At 47.2% G+C, this 18,318-nt stretch overlaps 2 protein-coding genes across 13 annotated transcripts in view; one reads left to right on the forward strand and one right to left on the reverse strand.

Annotated features, from left to right (window-relative positions):
* Nucleotides 1–7,500, forward strand: part of DBH (dopamine beta-hydroxylase) — a 32,263-nt gene extending 24,763 nt beyond the window's left edge. Inside the window, exons 10-12 of the mRNA XM_034427199.3 lie at nucleotides 3,062–3,189; nucleotides 5,007–5,166; nucleotides 6,848–7,500. Coding sequence (XP_034283090.2) covers nucleotides 3,062–3,189; nucleotides 5,007–5,166; nucleotides 6,848–6,970 — 411 coding nt within the window. The 3' untranslated portion in view covers nucleotides 6,971–7,500. The remainder of the gene's footprint in view (nucleotides 1–3,061; nucleotides 3,190–5,006; nucleotides 5,167–6,847) is intronic.
* A 4,807-nt stretch (nucleotides 7,501–12,307) lies between these two features.
* Nucleotides 12,308–18,318, reverse strand: part of SARDH (sarcosine dehydrogenase) — a 52,585-nt gene continuing 46,574 nt past the window's right edge. For 8 of the 12 annotated variants that reach the window (XM_034427194.3, XM_087879695.1, XM_087879697.1 and 5 more), the window contains 3 exons: nucleotides 15,711–15,879; nucleotides 14,592–14,727; nucleotides 12,308–12,839 (listed from right to left, as the gene is read on the reverse strand). In XM_034427194.3, coding sequence (XP_034283085.1) covers nucleotides 12,714–12,839; nucleotides 14,592–14,727; nucleotides 15,711–15,879 — 431 coding nt within the window. In that variant the 3' untranslated portion in view covers nucleotides 12,308–12,713. The remainder of the gene's footprint in view (nucleotides 12,840–14,591; nucleotides 14,728–15,710; nucleotides 15,880–18,318) is intronic. The other 4 variants (XM_087879700.1, XM_087879699.1, XM_087879698.1 and 1 more) reach the window with 1 other exon arrangement.

Raw genomic sequence — 18,318 nt, forward strand, 5'->3', positions numbered from 1 at the left:
TAAAATTATTCCTAAAACCATTGAAAATATGTGTTTTCCTATGGTCTTAGGCGACCCCTGTGAAAGGGTCATTTGACCTCCAAAGGGGTCACGGCCCACAGGTTGAGAACCACTGTATTAGGGAGTCTTCCAACCTTCAGCCTCCAGAGCACCTGAAGGCCCACAACTTCTGAAGGCAACTTCTGTCCCATGGGTTGATTGCTCTCACTATTGTTCTGTCCCCGTCCCCACACACACACAAACAGCCAGCCGGGGGTTAAAGAAGTACTCGGCACACACAAGGTTCTTGGCAGGAACTTGGCAGCAATACGATAACCGTCTGCCAAGTGCTTTACTACAAGAAGAGGGAGTGTTCCTCCACCAGATAACAGCAACGAATACACACAGTTTTTTGAAACAGTCCAGCTCAAACATGAAACCTTCAGCAGATCAAGCGTTGTACAAAGTGACTAGCCAGAAGTTAGCTTTGTCCGTCACAGAGTCTAAATGGCCACCACACTCTCTTATATAGCCTGTGGGGTGTGGTCCAGTGACTCAGCTTAATCCCTGGCACGCCTCCTCATCTGCTGCAAACGTTTATCTTGCCTTCGTTGGCGTGGATCCAGGAATGACTTATCACCCTCATCGCTGTCATTGGAGACACCTGGCTCCTGTTCTCCCTCGGCAGACACCTGAGGCATTGCCAGAGAGGAGGGGCCTGGAGAGGGAGGCCTGGCCGGCTCCTCTCCTTCATGTTTGGAGCCTTCTTCCTCCGATAAGATGGGCTCGGGGGTCGGAGCCACAACAAAATTTCTCCTTCTTTCCAGGTTGAATCTCTCCTTGATCAGTTTCCATCCATTATTCCTTGTCTGGCCTTCGGATGCTTTGGAGAATAGCTTGAGCCCCTCCTCTCTGTGGCAGCCCCTGAAATATTGGAAGATGCTATCATGACTCCCCTGGTCCTCCTCTTCACTAGCCTAGCCAAGCCTTCTTCCTATGTTTAGCCTCCAGTCCCCTAATCATCTTGGTTGGTTTTCTCTGCACTCAACATCTTTTTTATAGTGTGGTGACCAAAACTGGCTGCAGTATTCTAGGTGTGGTCTTACTAAGGCTTAATCTCCCATGATCTTGATTGTCTCCCTCTGTTAATGCAATTTAGGATTGCATTGGCATCCTCTCATTGTCCTTCTCTGGACATCGATTACTTAGTTTGTGTAAGTGATGAAATGTAAAATTTGTTACTACCGGTTCTGTGGGCGTGGCTTGGTGGGAGGGGGGTTAATGTGACTGGGTGGGCGTGGCCAATTTTTTTTTTTTTACTTTTAAAAGCATTTTTTCTACAACCTTAAGAGGTTGCAGAAAAAAATGCTTTTAAAAGCCTCTGATGATCCCAGCTGAGCTGCGCGATCAACAAAGGCTTTTTTTTTAACTTTTAAAAGCATTTTTTCAGCTGAAGAGGTTGTAGAAAAAATGCTTTTAAGTTTTTTTTTAAAAAAGCCTCTGATGATTGCATGGCTCAGCTGGGCATGGGGAGGGGGGCAGAGATTTTTGCTACCAGTTCTCCAAAGCACCTGCCACCATCGCTACCAGATCGAGCAATCCGGTCCAAACCATTTCACCCCTGGTTTGTTTTCCTTCTGGTTTTCTGGTGGCCTCTGGAAGAAGGCTGTTCTTCCAGAGGCCACCAGAGCTCTCCTTCCCAACACGGTGAGGTTGAAACAGATGATCTCCAGGATCCTTTCTAGCCCTTACATTTCATGATTTGTATAATATGGTGCCTGGACATGCAGGTATAAAGCAGAATTCAGAAATAGTATCTCAAATTGCACTGGCTCTTTGGTAGCCCGTCACAATGTTATGTGATATTAGAATCAGTGGTGAAATGTAAAATTTGTTTCTACTGGTTCTGTGGGTGGTAATGTGATGGAGTGGGTGTGGCCAACTTTTTTTTTTTACTTTTAAAACCATTTTTTCTACATACAAAAATGGTTTTAAAAACCTCTGATGATCCTAGCTGAGCCGCGCGATCATCAGAGGCTTTTTTTTTAACTTATAAAAGCATTTTTTCGGCCAAAGAGGTTGTAGAAAAAATGCTTTTAAAAGGCTCTGACGATCCCAGATGAATTGCCTGATCGTCAGAGGCTTTTTTTTCTTTTAAAAACATTTTTTCTACAACCTCTTCAGCTGAAGAGCTTGTAGAAAAAATGCTTTTAAAAGCCTCTGATGATCCCAGCTGAGCCGTGCGATCATCAGAGGTGTTTTTTTTTTAACTTATAAAAGCATTTTTCCGGCCGAAGAAGTTGTAGAAAAAATGCTTTTAAAAATAATTTTAAAAAAGCCTCTGATGATTGCATAGCTCAGCTGGGCATGGGGGGTGGGCAGGGATGTTTGCTACCGGTTCTCTGAACCACCCGCTGCCATTGCTACCAGTTCAAACCAGGAGCATTTCACCCCTGATTAGAATGTTATTAGATTGAAGCAGTTTATAATAGGAAACACTTTGCATAAGCTCCCCACCACCAGACCCCACCACCAGACCCCAACTCGCCGAGGCTGATGAGGGCCTGGAAAAGAGCCCTGGCAGACCTCGGTTCCTGGCGGACCTGGCGGACCTTGGTTCCTCTCTTGCCCTCCTGTCAACCACAGCAGAGCAGATCAAGGCCAGGTCAGCCCCTGAGGCCCCTGGAGTTTGCCAAAAGGCAGGGAGGCCTTTTTGTCCAAGGCCACAGAGATCCCTCAGAAGGGCCGAAGGCCATCTGCCAAACTCAGGTGTTTTTCTGGGAATGTCTAGCAGCTTAAAGCCAAGAGGAAGGCAGCACTGCCAGGAATTGGGAGTGGGCTTCCGTTGTCCAGCTGGCCAATGTTTTTCCCCCCATTGCCGGCCAAACAGGAGAACAAATCCTTATGCTCCCAAGAAGGGAATTTGCATCAACAGGTCCCAGTCCATGGCGCCCATAGTCCCAGCTGTGGGCTGAAAAATGGAGCAGGCAAAATGGAGGCAAATGGGGGCTGGGGCTTGCGGGGGGGGGGGCTTTCTGTGTGTGTGTGAAATGCTGAGGAGCTTTACTTCCCTTTTCTGCAGGGAGGATTTGGAATCATGGAAGAGATGTGTGTGAACTACGTCCATTACTACCCCCAGACGGAGCTGGAGCTGTGCAAAAGTGCCATCGACCCGGGATACCTGCACCGCTATTTTCAGCTTCTGGACAGGTAAAATGATGCTGAGACAGCAGCAGCAGTCGGGCATCCCAGGTAGGGGATAATAATGTTTTTAAGGTTGGCTCTTTCCTTGGCTCTGCTGCTAAGGACAGAAGGAAGTTGGGGAAGGAATTCCTCAGGATGTCTCTCTGACCGCAGCCCCTCAGGGCAGTGAGGGCTGCCCTGAGGAGCAGCTGGCCTGGAATGGGGCTAGGAGGGTGGCTGCATACAGGTGGGGGCCCTCCTTGCCCTCTTGGCAGCTGGCCAGCAAACCCCCTCCCTGCTTGGCTGGTTGTCTCCTGCTGGAGGCAGTGACGGCTGCAGAGAGGCTCCCCGGGAAATCCTGAGGCTCATTGGAGCAAAGGCTGTTGGTTCTGTGGGGCCCCCAAGGCTTTAGTGCCTAGAGAGGGAAGAGGGCCTGCCAAAAAGCAGGAGGAAATGGCCCACCTTCATCCCAGGACTCTTCTCAGAAGGCTGAGGTTAAGCAGGTTACAGACTGAGTCTGATTTGATAAACTTTTTTTGAAGCAGTTGTTAAGCAAATGTTAAACAAATCCATTTTATCCAACAGGCATTATTTGCCCATTCCAGTAAACACTGGAAACCAGCCCAAAATTCCAAAATTCATGGTCGCCTGATTACAGGACACTGCAAACATTCATAAATACAAATCAGTTGTCAAATGCTCAAAACACAGTTGTGGGACTGTGGGGGCGGGAGGGGAGTGTGTGTGCAGCCACACACTCTCCAGGACCAGATTGTAAATAACATTGTGGGTGTGTGTCTCATAACTTTGAACCAGGTTAACTACCGGCGGTAGTTATAATCATACAAATATGCATACCATTAAAAGCAGAGCTGATTGCAAACTAGTAAATAACAACAGCAATAAGACTATTGCTATTGCTGTAATATATTCACAGTGCTTTACAACCCTCTCCAAACAGGGTTAAGAAGAGTCAGCCTCTTGCCCCCAGCAATCTGGGTTCTCATTTTACCCACCTCAGAAGGCTGGAAGACTGAATCAACCTTGAGCTGGTGAGATTCGAACTGCCAAATTGCAGGCAGCTATCAGTCAGCAGAAGTAGCCTGCAGGCTACTGCGCCACCATGGCTACTGTAATAATAGCGAGTGACAACAGAGAAGATAGTCAGGACACAGGATGGCAGGTCTTCTGCATGGTCCCAACCAGCGTGGCTCCCTCTTCGAGTCCCAGAAGACGTGATGCGTGACGGGCTGTCTGTGGAGAACCCAGGAGTGGGTGGCCTCTTCTGCCCTCTCAGTTTGCCAGGCATGGGCCGGGGGCGGGGGGGGGCATGTCCTAATGCTTCCAACTGTGGTCCAGTGGTGCCGGGAGAAAATCAATAATTGCACTGGAACCAGAGGAGGAATTGTGAGAGGATGGTGTCCAATATCCACTTTATACTTGAAAAACTCCCTATAGACAAATGAGGATGCAACGTAACCCTGGGATTATCCCAAAGGTGCTTTTCAAGAGGCAACTGAACTTTCTGGTTTTGATTCCATCCAGTCAGAGCTGAAGAAGCTTCTTGGATGAGAAGCAAAACGTCTTCAAACAAAAACCAGGAAGGTCAGTTGCCTCTTGAAAAAGCACCTTTGGGATAACCATGATCTGGTTGAGAATCTCCATAGATAACCCTGGAATTTGTTTACTCTGTCTTCCTAGTGTCCATTAAATGGGATTCTCCCATTGATACTTTCCTCCTCTTCCTCCCCCTCATCTTGAAATGCTCCTGTACTCTTTGCTCTTGTTGTTGGGACCCCTCTCTGCTTTCCCATTCCTGATGCACGGAATTTCTCCTCTGGTAGATTCAACGATGAAGACATCTGCACATGCCCAGATGCCTCAGTCACAAGGCAGTTTTCTTCCGTCTCTTGGAACCTGTTCAGCAGAGAAGTCCTGAGAGCCCTTTATGACTCTGCTCCAATTTCCATGCACTGCAATAAATCCTCTGCTGTCCGGTTTCCGGTAGGAAGGACCCTCTGGGAAAATTTGGGGCATCCTTGGGCAAGTTTGGCTGGTGGGCTCTGCTGATCCCTCAGCTCAGGGCTGGATCTGGCCTCTCGTGGAGCCTGGATGGACTCTTTTGACCGGGCTTGTATGGGCTCTTAACTGCCCCTGCTGTGTCCACAAAGTGGGAGTCTCCAAGCCCACAAAATGGGAGCTTGTGAGAGGTGGAGGCTGCTTGGGGTGAAAGGAGAACATTCAGGAGATTGAAACAAGGATCCTTTAAATCTGGAGTTCCTGAGAGGGGATGTGTTTGTGTGGCGCTGAACTATGTCTGCCAAAGTTTCCACTGGGAACTTGTGAACATCCTAGACCAGTGGTCCCCAACCTTTTTATCGCGGCGGACCAATCAGCCTTTGATAATTTTACCGTGGCCCGCTGAGCGCGCGCAGGGGTGGGGGCTTTGGGCCACACGTGCGTACCTGCGCGGGGCTCTCTTCCCTGGAGCCTTTGCGCACGGCCCAGGAGCTTTTGCGCACGGCCCAGGAGCTTTTGCGCACGGCCCAGGAGCCTTTGCGCTGCAGCGTTCATGTCCCCCGGCCGCTGCGCGGCCCGGTGCCAGATACTCCACGGGGACCACTGTCCTAGACCAAGCTAAGACCAAAACTGTTAGGGCCTTTGAGATGGCAGCTTCTTGCAACCTTCCACGGGACTGGGGGCAGGACGTGATCTCCCTCCCTCCCCTTCCTTCCTTATTAGGATAAGTGCATGTAGCTGTGTGCCTCTGCCGTTTGGCTGCCGCACCTCCCCCATAGCCCCACAGCCATGGTGCAAGCTGTGAACTTGCACCATGGCTTCTGCCTGCCATCCAATTGGCTGGTGGCTAACCGTACCATGCAGCCAAAGGCCCAGGACAAATGGTATCTTGGCAAATGGGCCAGACCTAAGGGCGCGGGGCGGAGGGCCGGAATAAATATGGTGGTTTATATCAGGACATATAAACCATCATATTTACAAACCATTCAAAAGAGGCAACCAAAAAGCTAAGAGGAAAACAAAAAGATCAGGTGTAGGTCTCCAGCAGCCTACACCTACACCAGATAAGCAGGGATTGACACCAAACAATCAGGCAAAAAACAATGCCCTAACCAAGGAACCACCCAGGAGACAATCACACCCCTACCAGCGTTGGCAAGCCTGGACTGGATTAGTCTATGGTGTAGTCTAACCAAGAGAAAAAGTAGGGGTGATGTGATAGCCATCTTCCAATACTTGAGGGCTGCCCCAAAGAAGAGGGGGACAGCTTACTCTCCAAAGCACCTAATGGCAAGATAAGAAGCAACTGGGCTGGTTGCAAGACGCATTTCCCTTGCATGTCCTCATGAGCATCTACGCATTGTCAATCAGGAGCTCTACCTGTGCAGAGAGAGGAAAGGTTGCTGGGTCTTCAGAACTCAGCCAGTGCCCAGTAGACGTTCTCCGGGTTCCAGGGATGTGGTTGGGATGCTTCCAACCTGTAGCTTGCTTGGGTTGGAAGCTTTACTTGGAAAACACAGATGGAATAAACCAAGCATTGACTTATGTCAATGCTTGGTTTATTCCATCTGTGTTTTCCAAGTAAGGTTGGGCATATTGCCAATTGGCCTTGTAGATGGTTGATAGTGTGCACTCCAGACACTTATAGTCTCCATTTTCTCTCTAGGGTGAATGGGAAAAGCAGCCTTTACCGAAAATCACCCAAGTATTGCCCATGTCAGCGCATGGCCACTGCGAAGATCATAGACCTCTGGGCCCCACCCATGTCAAATTAGAAAAGGCTCAGTGAGACGGAGGCTGCCCTTGGGCCTCTTTCGTCCCTCCCCAGCTCTGCTTTGTTGGTACTACAGATCTGGAAAGCTTTGTTTGGGGAGGAGAGGAATTGCCATGCCCTCCTTCCAGCGGCTGTGCTTTCTGAGCAGCCAGACAGAAGCCCTGGCAGCCGAGGGAGGGCTCTGATCTGCAGTCAGCTGGATTTCACCTGTCCTGCCTTGGAAATCGTTGGGGAAGCCTGCAGCACCTTAGCCGGAGTGGGAATTGCTCTTGCATATGCTGTAGCCATCTACTATGCATGTGGCATCTTCAGGCATGCCCCCTTCTGGAATGAGTTCCAAAAGGATGTTCTCCTGTGGCTCTGCGATGGAGCATATTCTTGCCCCCCCCCCCCCGTTCCTCAGTTCCTGCTTGCTGGAATTCCTTCACTCACCTGCAGATGCCTTGGCCAGCCCATCTTCTCCTTCCCTGTTCCTTGGATACTTTGCTTTCCCCTCACAATTGACTCCAGAATCACATTCCAATAAAGGCAGTAATTAAGGTGTCTTCGGTTGTTCAACGTTCATTATTTAATCATCTGGATAACTGGCAAGCACTTTTGAAAGTGGAGAAATAAATTTTAAATGTGGCCCCTAGTAAGAGTGGTGGCTTTGGACCACCCTTCCTCCTGTCCTCCAGAGGGAATGGGACAACTTGCCACAGCAAACTCGCTGCAGCATATTCATTGAAGCCAACTCCCCATGGCCAACTCCCCATAGCCAACTCCTCATGGACAACTTGGTGTAGGACAACTCCCCATGGCCAACTCACTGTGAGATAACTCATTGTGGGACAATTAAATAGAAACAATTCTATTTAATTAGCACTAGCACTTAGAGTGCTTTCCAGCCCTCTCTAAGTGGATTACAGAGTCAGCCTCTTGCCCCCAACAATTTTTGGGTTCTCATTTTACCCACCTCGGAAGGATGGAAGACTGAGCCAACCTTGAGCCTGGTGAGATTCGAACTGCCAAACTGCAGTCAGCAGAAGTAGCCTGCAGTACTGTACTCTAACCACTGTGCCACTGTTGATGCATGATTCTATTCCAGCATTTTTTTTTATATTAATGTGTTAATATAAACCCCAGCTATGGACCCCAAAGAACGCAGCACACACAAAGTCCGTTCAAACCTTAGTTTACTAAATAAACCAGTCTTTTACAACAACAGCTGTTAATTAACGGCATTAACAGCCGCCAAGAATTCAAAGAATAATACTAGCTGCACAGGCCGTGTACAGGCCACAACATAATGTAACTCTTGTCCTGCAGTGAGTTGTCCTGTTTCGAGATGGCCATGGCAAGTTGACCGTGGTGAATAGGCCCCCTCCAGAGGGCCCTGGCCAGCCATGACTTTTGCTCTGCCCTGGCTGAACAGAACTGGGGGGGGGGATACATCAGGGCAAGAGAGACTGAAGCCTCTTTTAAGTTCAGAAATTGGATAATCAAGACCCCGAGACTTCCGGCGGTGACGTAGAGTCGTGGCAGCACAGGAGAGAAGCGCTCTCTCTCTGTTGCCGATTTTTTGAGCTTTGGTGCCTTTTTTTGGCAGAGACCGGTCCCAGAAAGATCGGAAATAAAGAGGGGAAGCTTTGGGGGAGGCGAGGAGAGGTGCGATCTCCCGCCGTACCGAGAAGATCCCTCAATCCAGGCTTGGGAAGAAGCCGGCTGGCGCGGTGAGCACAGCCGGCCCGGAGACCCGACGAGCCAATTGAGACCATCGGGAGCAAAGGAGGGAGTACAGTGCAAGATTGCTGAGGCGGAGCAGAAAGCGGAATTAATTTGGATTATCTACTTTGGCGCAAAACCGAGGAGAAAGTTTTTTTCCGGAGGGGCAGCGTGAAGAAGGAAGAACTCAGAGTGTAAATGGGCGGCAACTGGAAAGGCGAGCAAAAAGGAGGGGGATGGAATACAGAGCAGTGAAGAAAGACTAAAAAACATTAAAACAGGGAAGACGAAGGTGAGGAGAAATAGACTTAAACAGTGGAAATTAAAGGAAGAATGGTCATCTTTTGTACCCTCTTTTCTAGCTGCTCTAACGGAAGGAGAGAGGAAGTTTTGGCAAAGTAAGGATTGCATGTAGTGACTGTGCAGATTAGAGATCGCCATATTGAAACCAGAAAAGACTCCAACAGTAGTAAAAGAACTCGGTTTTTTTTCTTTTTCCTTCGCTGAAAATATAGCGAAAAAGGCTAATAAGAACATTGAAAAAACACTGCTCCTACTTACCATTTTATTTAGGCATAGATGAATTAATATTGTTACTTATTGGAATTAATTAAGAAATATTTATCTATTTATCTATTTATTTATTTATTAGTAAATATTTAACAACTTAGAAAAATATTTATAGTATACATAGAGACTTAAAAGTAATTATTAGGATATTAAATTATTATTAACTAATTAATTATTATATACTATTAGAATATTTTCTTTTTCCTGATTTTTATGACCTTTTTGTGATTTTATACAATAAGTAGGATAATTACTGATTACTGAATAATTAACTATTAGATATTAAGAATTGATCAATTGTTTAGTCTTTAATTATATAAGATATACATTTATATATATTCATATCTATATTTGTAGTTAAATTTATATCTTCACTACATTGTTAATGGAATATTGCATTGAGAGAATTAATTATTTAAAGGAATTTATTTAAAGAAAGGTTATTTTCATAAGAAAAAAAAAAGAAGAAGAAGAAAGGAAAAGAAAGAAAGAAATTATAGAGAATTTGGATGGTGATTTGGGAGAAAGTTGATAAAATATTGGGGGAACAATATAGGATCTTGAAAGAAATGACCAGCACCACCACAACCACGTTGAAGACAGCCAAGAAAACAACATCAATCTTAGCAGGAACAACGGCTTCCCCAGTGACACAGAAAACTTTGGAGGGAATGTTTGCATCAGATAAGCAACCCAGCACACTGAATATGCCAACAATGCAGGCCACGCTCATAACAATTCAGGAAACTATGGCCAAAATGCAAGAATGCATGACTAGAAATCATGAGCAATCTAGAAAAGATATGGATGAGGTAAAGAGAGAAGTCAAGAACGATATCCAAAAGATTGATGGGAAAATGGACTTAATACAAGAAATCATTCAAAAAAATGACCAAAGGATAAAAGAAATAGAACAAAAAACCGAATTGATGGAAGAAAAATTAGAAGCATTGGATACAGAAATGACAGGATTAAATAAGGAGTTCCTTATTTATTAAGGAGAATACCGTGGCCCAATTAGAAATGGAAAAAGTGGCATTTTCAGAATGTAGTGGAAGACCGGGAGGAAGATCTGACGATGGTAATGGCTGAGATGATAGCAGAGGCACTCCAAAGAGACAAAGACGAAATAATTAATGAATTAGATGAAGTCTACCGAGTCCACACTAACTACGCCCGACAAAACAAACTCCCTCGGGAGGTACATATAAGATTTGTAAGAAGGAAGGTGAGGGACATCGTATACAAGATAACAAAGGACGAACCAATGTATTACAGAAACAAAGAAATAATCACCCTAAAGCAAATACCTAAAAGAATAAGAGACTTGCGAAAAGACTATTGGTTTCTGGCCACGTTACTATACAAAAGATATATACCCTTTAGATGGATAACTCCGGAAGGAATGTTGGTAATGTGGCAGGGAAAGAAAATTAAGGTGGACTCGCAGAGTAAAGCAAGGGAATTATACGATCAAATGATGGGTGTCAAAGCAACAAATGGCAATAAAGAAGAAGGACGGAACATCAAAGGAAAACAGAAAAGAGAACGGGAAAGAACCCCACAACAAGGAGGGAAAGTAGACGAAGGAGAGATTCAGGAAGAAGGAGTGCAAACAAGAGGCAAAAAAAAGGAACAGGAAGAAACAAAGAAGAAACAACAGGAAAGTCAGTAAGAAATGGAACGGACTTTAAAAATTTTATCTGTAAATGTTAATGGACTCAACTCACCATCCAAACGACACCAAATTTACAAAAAAAATTTGAAACAAAAATCAGATATTGTGTGCGTCCAGGAGGCAGCCCCCAGCCTTTGCTCCGTCTCCTCCCCTTTCCAATAGGGGGGCCTTCAGCAAAACTTAGAAACCAGCTTCTTATACATGTGAGCTAAGCAGCTGCTACTTGGGAGGCTCTTATTACCAGCAAAGCCCTGCTTCCTAAATCATTGAGAGCAATTACCGGAGCAACCCAAGTAACAAATCCAAGTTGATGAACCCCCCCAACCCCCCCCCCAACCCAAAGTGGCTGCTAGCAAAAGAAGGAAAGGGTTCTGCCCCTCAGATGTAGGCCACTTTAGTTGACCAAATGTCACCCCTCTCATGTGTGGTTGGTTCAGGTTTGAGCTCTTCAGCCAGCCTCTTCTGGCAGGATGTCTTCTGGGCTTCCAAAGTCAGACTTTCACGAGGCCCTCAAAGCTTGGTGGAGAAACAGGACTGGAGATCATTCCTTTCATCTGACTCTGGGCATGAAGGCTTTCATTGCAAGCATAGACCAAACTGATGAATTGCACCTCATGTCATGAATTGACATGAGGAGGCGCCACCCAGATTTTCTCCATATTGTTAGAATACTGCTAGAATACTGAACAGAAGAGCAACAAAGATGATTAGGGGTTTGAGGGCTAAACTGTACAATGAACAGTTGAAGGAACTGGGCATGTCTGCCTTCAGACATGATAGCAGTGTTTCAATATTTGAGGGGCTTTGACCAAAGGACCTGAAAGCAGGACAAGAAGTGACAAGTGGAAGCTTATCAAAGAAAGATCCAACCTAGAACTAAGGAGATAGTATCCCCTTTTCCAGTGATGGCTAACCTTTTCGGCACCAAGTGCACTGAGTGCACACGCATTCATCAGGGCCAGGGATTAAGGTACTTCCTTATTCCTCGCCAGCAAGCGACTCTTCTGGTTACTGCTGCGCATGCGCACACACCCATCAGCTGGCCGGCGCACATGCTCATATTGGAAAATGGAAGACCAGCTCTTCTGGTTTCCGGCACTGCCGCACACACAAAGGCCAGCTGCACATGCACGCCAGAAACCCAGAAGAGGAACGGGCCAAGCGACATGGCTCCGTGTAGCCCTATTCTATACATTTTGTTTTCTTGCCTAAGTGTAAAACCTCATCATTGAATTTCATATTTTTAGATAGGGCCCAGTGTTCAAGTCTGTCAAGATCCTTCTAGATAGGCATCTTGTTGGCTATTCAAGATCTTTTGATAAAATGCTTAAGGAAAAGTGCCAATACGGACTCTGAAAAAAGCTAAATCATGCTCCACTTATGACAATATAGCAAAGACATTATCTTGGGAAATATTTTATTTAAAGCTAGATGCTAACAATCAGTTTGAATTTTAGAAATGTGATACGATTGTCCTTTTTATTATAATTATGTCAGAAGGACCAAGTGGCCCAAAATGGGGACAATCTGAATGGGATACTAGTTAAGCCAGGCTGTTTATGGAATCAATGTGTTTATGGCATCAAGACTCCCAAAAAAACTCCACCTTTGGGAGCATGTTGGAGACGCACAGCCGGCCTTCCTGGTTAAGTGTTTGAAAGAGGAAATTCACTTTTCTCAACACTCAGCCTCAGGAGTGTGGTGGGCATGAGCCCATTGAGCCACAAATGTTGCCTTGAACTTTCCATGTTCCATTTCATTTAACTGTTCCCTCCTTCCTGTGTGCCCGGTCCACGTTCAACAAATTCAGTAGATCCCTTTGACTCTCTTGTTCTCTGGATCAAAAGGCGATTTGGTGTGGACTTTGGCTGGAAAGGGAACTCCCATTCTCTCCAAAATGTAGTCGCCGCTTTTTATAAACTCGAGGGAGACCTGAGGGGGAAACAAACAAAGCCTGGTCCATCACTCTTGCTCCTGTGAGAAAAGATAGAGAATCCACCCCCCTTCTCTCTACCACACCGTGCTTAAAAGGCATCTAGGTACTGAATTGTCCCACTGGGAAAGCCATCCTGCAGGAACAAGGGGCGGGGAGTGGGGAGTGGGGGATGATCCTACAGGCAAAATTCTGTCTCTTACAAACTCTAGTATTTTTATGTCAAGAAAAATCTTTTTTAAAAAGAGCTGTGATAAGTAATGTCATGTTATTTATTCCAATTGCAGATTGTACCTTTTCTGTATGAGGCAAAAAGATGAGACAGCTCAGAGGAAGGGTCTTTGCTTGGGGGGCCTCATTATCTTTCCTACAAGGGGGGATGCTGCTCAGAGCCCCAGAGCTCTAAAGAGGTCCCAAAGACCAAGCCATAGACACCCCACTCCAAAGTCTGCCTGGCTGTCCTTTTCTCCACTCCTCTCAGAGTCTCCCTCCCAACGGTTCCCATAAATATTCAGCAGCCTCTCTGAAGCCCCCCCCCCCATCTCCTCATTGTTCCCTGATTGCAACCCCCACACACAACTCTTTGTGGACTTTGTGCTTCTGCCCACTGGGGGCTCTGGGGGAGGCAGAAAAGCACCATGGTGGTCTGTGGGGGGAGGGGGGAAGTGCTGCCTTTTGAAGAAATGGCCCCAGCACGGTGCCACTTATGACAGTTTAATTGGGGTTTAGCATCGCCTGAGCGAATAGGATGCTGTCTCTGGGGGCAGGACCCCTCCTGGCAGATCATTGTCAGGGTGAGTTTTGTGGCATATCAGAAATCGGGGAAGGAGGGGGTTGGAGGCTGCTCCTTGGAAACCAAACAGAGGGGGTGGCAGCTTCCAGATCACCTGCCAGGGCATTCAGGACCCGGGCCTCACGAAGCTGCCTTAAGTCCCATGGAAATCTTTCGACTGCACATCAATGTGCCCGTTATTGAACTTAAGGGATTCGGCTTCAACAGGTGGGGTGGGGGGGCTTTGAGAACAGCCAGTTGCAAACAGTGAGTAGTCCATGGGGACCATGCCCAGATTCAGAGGTGGCTTCTATGCATGCAGAGAGACCCCGGAGGACCTCAGCAAGTGCAGCTGTGCCCTTTATTCCCTTCTCTTGCAGGAATCTGAGGGAGGGGGAGAGAGAAAGCACCCCATCTTCAAGGCAGAAGAGGGTTCCAGCCCACTGAGGGTCTGAGCCCCTGAATACCGCTGGCTCTCCTTCCAGACCAGGGAGAGGGATGGACACCCAAGAGCCATGTGGGCTTAGGTTAAAACACCCACCTCAGTGCAAACCATATCTAAAGGTGAAATTACCCAAAAAGCAAAATGCAGGCGAAGTGCTGACCCCAAAGCTCTCTTCTCAGTCCACGGACTTTCCAGGTGTATGGAACCAGCTGTTGCTCCCCCAGAGGGTCAAGGGAGGGGACCCTGCTGTCCCCACCCGCCCTGCTGGATTGGACCAGGGTCATCGCCCCGGACAGAGCCCAGTCCAAGCTCTCTGGGAGACTTTGGATTAATGCTTTGGGGGTCTTTGGATCATGCTGCCAATGGCGGCATGATCTAGGCAAAGGAAATGCAAAGGGTCCAATCCTCTTTCCCTCAGCAGCTCATTTTCGCCAATCTGGATCAAGAAAGGAGCCTTCCGCACCCACAATAGCCTTGGGGGCAGCCCCTGCACAGCCTGGCCCACCGAAATCAAATGAGAACCTTGCTACTCACCGGCCCTCCTTCAGGATCTCGGATGTAGCCATAGGCAATCGTTTTGTTGATAGCGTGTCCAAAGTCCGCCCTTCGGATGTGCCCCACCACCTGGTTGTTGCGCCAAATAGCCTCCAAGCCAAAGAGGGGGACTTTCCTGCAACACAGAGGAAGCCGCTTCTTCAAGAGAGGCCAAGCAGAGGTTGCACCACATCACAGTCACTGCAAATGCAGGAACAGGTCAGCCTGGGGAGCCAGGCTGAATTTAGCACAGACTGCCTTAGTCGGACTGGCCCTTCTGGGCGATAGGCTGCTTTGACAACACCCAGTAGCCAGGCTGGACACACCTGGTCAGCAGCAGGAGCAAGAAGACAGCCAAGGTCAGCTGGGCTGCAAAGCCAGAGGTGCGCGCGAGGGTCTCTGGAGTGCAGAGATGGCAAGGCAGACCTTGACTGAGGCTCAGGTTGGGGAGGGGCTCGGCTTGGGGTGGCTAATTCGCTTCACTGTGGCGGTGGGAATGCCAGATTGCCATTACTTAGCAATTCAGTCAAGAGACATCTTGCGTTTATTCAGCAGCAGAAATTCCACTCCCCACTGTGATTGTAAGTCAAGGACTACCTGTAGCTCTACTCTGAGTCCACCCAAGCTTCTCCAGGACTTTTTAAAGTCCCAGAATAGGACACCAATTCCAGATGGCATCTAACAAAGCGCAAGGGAACCATTGCCACAGGTGCTTCCAACCCCAGGATTCTGGAAGGGAGTGTGAATCATACTGCAGAGTCAGCAGGGAACATTGTCAGAAGACAAATACCGCGAAAAATAATTAATTCGTGATAAAGAACTGTATGAAAGAGATGAATATAGAAAAATGGGAAGATTGGAATAGATTAAAAAGATTAATAGATATAAAATGTATAAGATGTGACCCGATCAACACTGTTCATAAAATACGTATGATGAAAGAAAATTTTTAATAAACTTGTTTACAAAAAAAAAGAAGGTAAATATCGCAACTCAGCAAACTTTAAATGAGGTGCCTCTGAATGGCAAGTTTTGAGATTTCAAAACTGATTGAGATTTCCAAAATTGGCCCTGGACAGATTCGGGGATGTGGCGGCCATGCCTGCACCAACTACTCACTCGTCGATGGTGAAACAGACCAGGCGACGGAAGAGACCAGCGCCTTTCTGGGCTTCAACCGCCTCCCGTCCCAGGAAAGCCACCTCCGACTTCAGCTTGCAGGTGAAGGCCAGGCCGGCTTCCAGGGGACTGTCATCTGAGCGTAGATCTGCATGCCAGTGCCGATAACCTGGTTGGCCCAGAAGAGGCTCTGTGTCAATACTGAATCGCTTCTACTGCCAATTCATCCTCTTGTTCTGCCTGTCCTGCCTGTCACTGACTATTAAAAACAGGTGGAGGGGGAGTGAAACCCAAACCGAGCCAGCTGCTCAAATCAACTATGGAAAGCCAAGGGGCTTTCAAGACCCTCAAGCTTTTTGTGGGAGAGCCAACCCTTAAACACCCAAACCCGGAGGAGCCGTTCATTAGCGATGCAGCAATGGGGGCCATCCTACTCCAAAGAAATGCTGCAACCCTGAGCCTAGACTTCCCGGAAATTGACCGACATTGAAAGGCGTTGGGTAGTGTGGGAAAAAGATGGGTGCTGCTGATTTGGAGGCAATTCCTAGAAGGCAGTAATATTCTGTTCGAACTGAAGAACTTAGAAGCCTTAAGGACCCAAGGAAGTTGTCCCCTAAACAACTTACTCAGCAACAACAGGCTCAGTACTTTAATTGGTTCAATTAAATTGGTTCAATCTTTGATACGGGGGGGGGGGATTTCTTCGCTGATGCCCCAGTGCTTTTGCACCTGGGAGGAAATGGTTAACTCCATTATCCCCTCCCGGAAACTGACAGGACAGGTCTCAGTGAGGCAGTGGCCGCTAGCTACTCCTCAGCCAGCTGAAGAGGAATGGTTCAAAACCCACAAAACTGATCTGACGATGAGGGAGTGCCTGGCGTGGAAGGGTAAAGACCCTTCACTTGACAAAAAAACCCTCAGTTCTGGTGACCTAAGATAAAGAAAGACATATGTTACATGCAACTGCCTGGTGTGCATGTCCATGAAGCAATTGCCAGGGAAGACTCCTGGGTTGCTACAACCAGTGGCCAACCCAAGCAGACCATGGGAGGAAATCACCATGGATTTCAGTGAAATTGCCAGAGATGGGAGAACTGTAATTTGGACTGTGGTCAACCTGTTCTCCAATCAAGCACACTTCATTGTGTGTCCGAAGCTTCCCTCAGCTCAGAGTTTGGCCAAAATGTTCATGCAGCACTTTACCAGCTGCATGGAGTCCCAAGGTGCATTATTTCAGACCGTGGGGTGCAGTTTACAGCAAAGTTTTGGCAGGAATTTATAAAACTCAGGGGGTTCCATCCGAGTACCAATGGGGTGGAAGAACGAACAAATACAATAGTGGAGCAATACCTCCGTTGCTATGTAAACTATCAGCAAACCAACTAGGCGGAGCTCCTAAGTAAAAGTGGCTTATAATAACTCGGTGCATAGCAGCACCCTTTAAAGTGACCATGAGGGTTGAGTTTGTGCCAATGCCACCATTTCCAAGGGAACCCCCTCCCCTCAGTAACGTTAGCTGAATGGATGGATACCCTGAAAGCTGCTTGGGGAAATCTGCAGAAAGCTCCGAATAAAACCAGGGAATCACAAAAGAAGCAGGCAGATTAGAAAAGCCCCCAGAAGGAATTCAGGATTGATGAGAAATACCTGAAGCTGAACCAACCTTGTAAGAAACTGGAGTACAACAAGTACAGAATTACAGTTACCTAAGGTACTCAAACGAGTCCACCAAGTAGCTTGTTGAAACCCTTAAGGCCTTAAGGAAGGGAAGCTCCTACTCCCGTGTTGATGGGGAGTGGGGAGCACTTTCTCTAAGGGGAAATTACAATGCAATGTTATTTCCCAGTGCAATGGGAAGGATATCCTTCAACTGATGCTGAGTGGGTAGGTGCTTACAAGGTTAGCGCAGACAGGTTAGTAAAAAGGTTCCATGAAAAATACCCTCAGTGGTCGAGGGTAAGGCTAAGACCACCTAAATAACAATAATTAATCTATGCTTAATATTTTCCAGGTGATCTTTTCCTTCAAGGGGCCAGCATGTCAAGATTGAATCGCTTTGCTTCTTTAATGCCTTAATGCTTTTCAACTTGCCAATGAACTGGAAGGGGGAAATGGAATGCCAAGAATGTATGCAGCATGGAAACCATCAAGCACTGCAGGTGCTTGAGAAAGAGAGGGACTGTTCCCATAACAAAAGGATGTCTCATAATTGGACAATGCGATCACCCGGGGTAGGGAGAAGGGGAAGATATTGTTTAACTGGGCAAGCATTTGTGCGGGAAAACCAGAGCTGCTTTTGTTTCTTCAGTATCAACATGGTGTATCCAATAAAGTTTTACTTTTGGGAATTCAATTCTCCTGAGAATTTCTTTTATTTCATAGAAAATAATATTGTTTTGGGTTCACTAGTTGGACAGCTGACACTCTGTTCCTAGAGGGATCCGAAATACCCTCTCCCCTCTGCCCACTGGGGAATCCCAAGGCAAAAGTCAGGATTCATCGGGATGCTTTTGGGGACAGCTCAAAGGAAACCAATCAGGGGTCCCCAGCCACAGAGCTCATCCCCTGCCCCACCCACGCCCAGCCCCCTTGAGAGAGCAGCAGGCAG

The sequence above is a fragment of the Pantherophis guttatus genome, chromosome 16, assembly GCF_059756535.1.
Source record: "Pantherophis guttatus breed Tessera chromosome 16, ASM5975653v1, whole genome shotgun sequence".
NCBI classification, from domain to species: domain Eukaryota; kingdom Metazoa; phylum Chordata; class Lepidosauria; order Squamata; family Colubridae; genus Pantherophis; species Pantherophis guttatus.